Source organism: Tachysurus vachellii, chromosome 10 (genome assembly GCF_030014155.1).
Source record: "Tachysurus vachellii isolate PV-2020 chromosome 10, HZAU_Pvac_v1, whole genome shotgun sequence".
Lineage (NCBI taxonomy): Eukaryota > Metazoa > Chordata > Actinopteri > Siluriformes > Bagridae > Tachysurus > Tachysurus vachellii.
In genome coordinates, this window is record NC_083469.1 from 8,850,191 (window position 1) to 8,856,190 (window position 6,000).

Consider the following 6,000-nt stretch of genomic DNA (forward strand, 5'->3'; position numbering starts at 1 on the left):
AATAAAATGTATATATTTTAGATGTTTGGGTTTTGACACCAGTTGATGTCGAGTCATCAGTCTCCCAAATAAGGAACTTTGGTCCTGATTCATGCCTTGTGGAGCTAGGAAGCAGATTGAAACACATCACAGGAAAATCTGAATTTGGATGAGAGAAAAGTCTTATTTTGTCATAAATAAGAGCCTCTACGAGCCTTGACGCTCAGTGGTTAAGGCATTAGACTGATTATAAGGTTGTGAGCTTGAATCCCAGGACAACCAAGCTGCGTCTGTTGGGCCTTTAAGCAAGACCCTTAAGCCTCATTGCTCAGCTGTATAAAATGTATGTAAGTTGCTCTGGATAAGGGCTTTTGTCAAATGCCATCAATGTAACTTTAATATTATAGAAGTGTATGCAAAGTTTTGGCAACTGTAAGCACTAACTACTGCAAAAACACATCAGGCTTCCAAATAAAAAGATTAAACCTCTGCTGAGTCTCAGGTTGTATAATGATCATTTGTCACAGTGTTTGAGTATGACAAGGCAGTCATGGGGTCTGATTATGAAAGCATGCTTTCAGTTGAGTCCAGTATGTGTAGCGTCCAAGTGCAGTTGTGCATATTAGATTTGGCTCCTGTTCGGCTTCTGTACTGCCTTCCTCCTTCTACTGTGGACTCAAGCCAAGCAGAAATGACTCACAAATGTGTGTTATAACTACACACTAAATCCTATTTGCAAAGGCTTTCTAATAACTTGAATCTCTTAAAAAAAAAGTATTACATCTCTGCCAAGATACCAAAAGTAAAGACTTAATGTTGGCTGACTTGGTCAAAGGATGTGTTGAGAGTCATGCTCGGTAGGCTGGCACTGCTTTTATACAAAGACATTTATCATGTTTATGGAGAAAAAAAAACTCCTGATATGGCACCAAGGTCCTCTTATTCGTGTTCAACCAGACCCAGGCTCTTGTCCTGCCGTGGGGCTGCGCAGATGTTTCTGCCATAACATCCACTGGACAGATCTGGACTGTCCTCGTCCAGATGGCTCGCAGATCACTGGCACGGCTGCAAAGCCCCAGGCTCCGTTCTGTCCCTAAATGGATATGTATGTCCTAAATGGCTGGCAGTAGGCTGTGGAATTCCAATTCGATGGATTATTGACTAAAGTCGAGTTCGGTCCTACAGGCTAAATGTGCACTTTCTGAACAAAGCCATCTCTGATCGATGACCCAGATTGAGCGTGTCCGAGGTCAGGGCCCTTATCTATCCGGCTTCTTAGAGAAAGTGGGATAGTCCACAGTATGCCTCATCGTGAAGAGGAAAAATATGACTGCATAAACAAAACTTGAAATCCATGCAAACACAGGACTAAAAGTTGGCAGGTGTCGCATAAACCTTTACGGTCGAGTTTTATTAAATAGCCGGAATGTGCTCACATGCATGAACAAACAAGTGAATTAACAAGCACCGGCTTGACTCGCGCTTCATAAATAGTGTAAATGCATGCATCGAGTAAGACTTATGGAGTACTTGCCTTCTGTGACCGAAGACCAAAGCAACAGTTTCATCCTAGACTTACATTAAGACCACCGAGTCTCGGCTGTAGAGGCTACAGTACACTCTAAATTCTTTGATATGTGGCAGTGCCAATATGAAAAAGATACCTAGAAGACTGATGTGGATGGAAAGGATGCGTAGGGTTCCCATTTAGAGCGTGACCACATCAGTCTTGACAGTGTGTTCTGCATGGATGCTGGGAGCCAGCGTGTAAGTTAGCTGGGCCAAGCAGACACTGGGAAAATGAGCGTATTCAATAATTCAGCTACCCAGAGCGATCCCATGAGCACACCACACACATCCTCTCCAAGCCATGAAGTCATAGCACAACCTCTTCACACACCCTGCACAATTCTAGCAACGTGTGGCAATCAAATGCCATTTTATTAACAGGTAATAAAGAGCAGTTTCTGAGCAACCATGCTCAACTGCTATAAAAATATAAAAGAAGTGAAGCTAATTTCATTCAAGCCTAGATTAATGCAACCTATCAAGGACATGTGATTAGAAAAAGTAAGAGTAAGAGAATGCGCACTGGAGCTGGTCGTGTCCAACACATGCATAGAACTGAAAAAAGTGCATATGAGACAAATGTGAAAATAAAAAAAAAGATCAGTGCAGAATTTCAACTGTGTGGTTATAAAATCATGAATCAGAGTTTCAGCATCCTTCAAATTACATTAAAAACTTGGTAATGGACTGGTGTCCCATCCAGGGTTTATTCCTGTCTTGTGGACAGTGTTTACAATAAGATCCACTGTGGCTCGGACCAGGATTAAAGTGTATGAGGGAGGGAGGGAAGGAGGAAGGAAGGGATGGGTAGAATAGGTATAAGGATGGGTAGAATGATGGATGGCTGGATTAATGGATGCATGGAAGGATGGAAGGATGGCTGGGTAGAAGAATAAGTGGATGGATGGATTGGCAGATGCATAAAAACATGGAAGGGTAGAAGAATGGATGTATGGAGGAATGTATGTATGTATGTATGTATGTATGCATGTATGTATGCATGTATGTATAAATGCATGGAAGGATGAATGAGTAGAAGGATAGGTAAAAGGATAAGTGGCTGGATGGCCAGATGGTATAAGCATGGGTAGATGGGTGGATGAATGGATGGATGCATGGAAGAATGGATAAGTAAAAGGATGTATAGAAGGAAAGGTAAAAGGAAAAGTGGACGGTCATGTGACTGATTGCACTGCTGTCTGACATGGATAACGAGTTTGATGCCTCTAGCAAACCTTTAGCAAATCATTATTAACTGTGTTTGAGCAGAAACCGGAGCTGTGAAAAAGGCATAAAATTAGAAAAGTCATTAATCACAGTAAGCACAAAGCCTCATGGACGCAGAAAAACAACATGTGTGGTAATGATTAAAAGAATCATGATAATGGCTCTGATGAGGTTCTATATGTAGTCTCGGACTTGAAACCCAGCAGGAAGTGTCCCGAGTATGTTTATTGGCCAGGTCTGGGAAAATAATCTCCTCACAAACATCTGCGAAACAAATAGCCCACTAAACACTGGGTTGCTTGAAAATCCTCAAGCCTTGAAATCTAATTTTTAAACCAATAAATAAACAAATAATGTAATAATGAAATAATGTAAAATTTAATGGTGATTACCTGAGTGAGAATTCAATAGCCTGAAGATATGCTAATGTTTAAATATCTTGTCTGGATTACTAGGACAACTGAATGCGTGTCCAGATTTGAATCCAACGTTGACCCATAAATGGTATCAAATCATTAATTCCTCAACTATAGCAAGACTTCCAAATATGTACATTCTTAAAATATGTCATTCTGGTGAGCTGTGTGTTTCTGAGCATCACACACTAAGTCAGCCCGAGCATCTCTATAGGAAGGGCAGAGGTCACATGACCTTTTTTTGACTTGAGTCAAAATTTAGCGTAAAGGAACTATTAGAGTCCTGATTTTCTAATGGCAGCACAGTATGGTTAAAAAAATAAATACTGCTAATCTCACAAATTGGAGAGCATCCTGTTCTGACTGTAGTGCTTGACACGTAGGAGTGAAAAGAAACAGATTTGATGTTTGTATTTGCTTGACAAGTTCTGGACACGTCAACCATAAAACTGTTGAGTCAGTAACCTGAGTCGAGAACCTTGGTGAGGTTTACTAAGAAGCAACAGTCAGTGAGTCAGGACAGAAAGGTGTATAGTATACTTAATATAGTATAAAAAAATCTTTAAAACAGGGCACTTACAGCAGCCATGGAGTTGATGCGGTCTATGTAGTAGTCAGGCCAGCTGGTAGCGAGCTTGTTGGGATCCTCTTGCTCCTAAATGAAAAGAAAACCACTTGAGTATAACACCAAGTATGATGATTTCACCATTGGAAAACTGGTACAGGATTAAAGCAACCTCAAAGGTCACATGATGATCCCATGTGCGCTTCAGATCTTTTAATAAATAGCCCAAACTGCAGAAGCAGTAGGATAACCGACTAATTATGGGAGGAGGAGAAAAACATTAGGAATAAGATTTCTTACTTTTTTTTTATTTTTCTCCATGTCTCTATGGGAATGTACACTAAAGAATACGTGCTCGGTCAAATTTACAAGAATACGTTACGTGTAGTTTACATAAAAACATATGTATATATTACATATGTATAAATATTAAGTCAAAAGTTATCGATATGTGCGTAGACGAAACATTTAAACACGTTTCAAATTACAAAATTGAATCATGTAGCGTGATCGATTCACCTAGCATTAACATAAACAAATTACATTACAAAATCTCACAGGAATGTTGGCAAGGAAGAGAGCTATAACTATAGAATCAAATTAACACAATTAACACACATGTGGTAGAAATGTGCAGCAGTAACACGGCTGTAAAAATGCCAGGGACCTGGATTCAAGCATCCGTTCAGGTGCAAGCATGGAGTTCCAGTTTATTCAGTAAAATCAAGGGGTTTTTTTTCAGTGTAGAAGTAAACCGTACACTGCTTTCCCAAATGTGGCACATACTGCACAGCGCATTGCCTGGTTTCTTCCGTTCAATGCAACAACCTCTAGTGCCTACTATTCAACATTTTCACACTCGACTGCTTTCTGGAGTGGAGGCTTGAAAAAGTGTCTTGAAAAGATTCAGAAGATGGGAGACTGAGAACTGTTTATCCATTTACAGTAGGTCTAAGAGTCTATTTTCAGAGTTATTAGTGATGACTGATTTATAACATTATGGCCCTTCAAAGACCAGTAAAAATGTTCATGTGGCTTAGATTTGTCATATCAGGTCTATAAATGCTATTTTTTCAAAGTAAAAATTTCCATGGATGAGTTAAATAGGGATTTAGGATCATAGAGAACAACATCTTTAATCTTGGTCAATTCCAACCTACACATCAGGTCTACACATCCAGACAGCACAGCTAAGTCTGCTTCCATGGATTACTGACCACGAATGGCCGCAACATGGTCAGGAATTATAAAACAATCAGTTCTCTGTTGCATCACACAAGAGCCCAATAGACTCACTCACTCACTCACTCATTCATTTTCTACCGCTTATCCGAACTACCTCGGGTCACGGGGAGCCTGTGCCTATCTCAGGCGTCATTGGGCATCAAGGCAGGATACACCCTGGACGGAGTGCCAACCCATCGCAGGGCACACACACACTCTCATTCACTCACGCAATAACACACTACGGACAATTTTCCAGAGATGCCAATCAACCTACCATGCATGTCTTTGGACCGGGGGAGGAAACCGGAGTACCCGGAGGAAACCCCCAAGGTACGGGGAGAACATGCAAACACAAGGTGGAGGCGGGAATCGAACCCCCAACCCTGGAGGTGTGAGGCGAACGTGCTAACCACTAAGCCACCGTGCCCCCCCTTTAAGCCATCTACATGATAGATGTACTCCTGTTTGACAAGACTGAATTGAATCAACATGGCCTGTTAGTCTGGAAAGTTTTCCAACCATCCATCCATCCATCCATCCAAATATCCATCCATGCAAACATCCATTTATCCATCCATCCAGACATACTTACATACATCCAATTCAGAATTTTTTTTTAGCTCCTTTGAACGTTACAGTGTGTGATTGGTTTTCGTTAATTTCTGTGATCGCAAAAATCAGACAATCCTGGAGGACATGCTAGGAATCAGCTGGGGAGAAGCAGTTACATTAGAATGAATGAATGAATGAATGAATACTAGGACTCTGTGTGAAACATTGAAAGTGCAAAAATTAGCCAAAAAAAAAAAAACAACCCAAAACAAGTGACAAATGAAAATGAAATGTTAGAAAGAAGGAGTTACAGATGTTAACATGACTTGAACATGACCTTGGCTTGTCTGTCAGCACAATTTAATCACACTGAATACTACTCCTCGCACATGTATTAAAAATTCTTTACACTTCCATTAAATTATAGCTCTAAAGATCTCAGCTCATCTTGCGGTTGGCGTAAAC

The 6,000-nt window shown here is 40.6% G+C and overlaps 1 protein-coding gene across 5 annotated transcripts in view; it reads right to left on the reverse strand.

The window, feature by feature from the left end:
• Positions 1-6,000, reverse strand: part of daam2 (dishevelled associated activator of morphogenesis 2) — a 103,400-nt gene that overhangs the window by 42,538 nt on the left and 54,862 nt on the right. For all 5 annotated transcript variants that reach the window (XM_060879245.1, XM_060879241.1, XM_060879243.1 and 2 more), the window contains one exon: positions 3,772-3,846. In XM_060879245.1, coding sequence (XP_060735228.1) covers positions 3,772-3,846 — 75 coding nt within the window. The remainder of the gene's footprint in view (positions 1-3,771; positions 3,847-6,000) is intronic.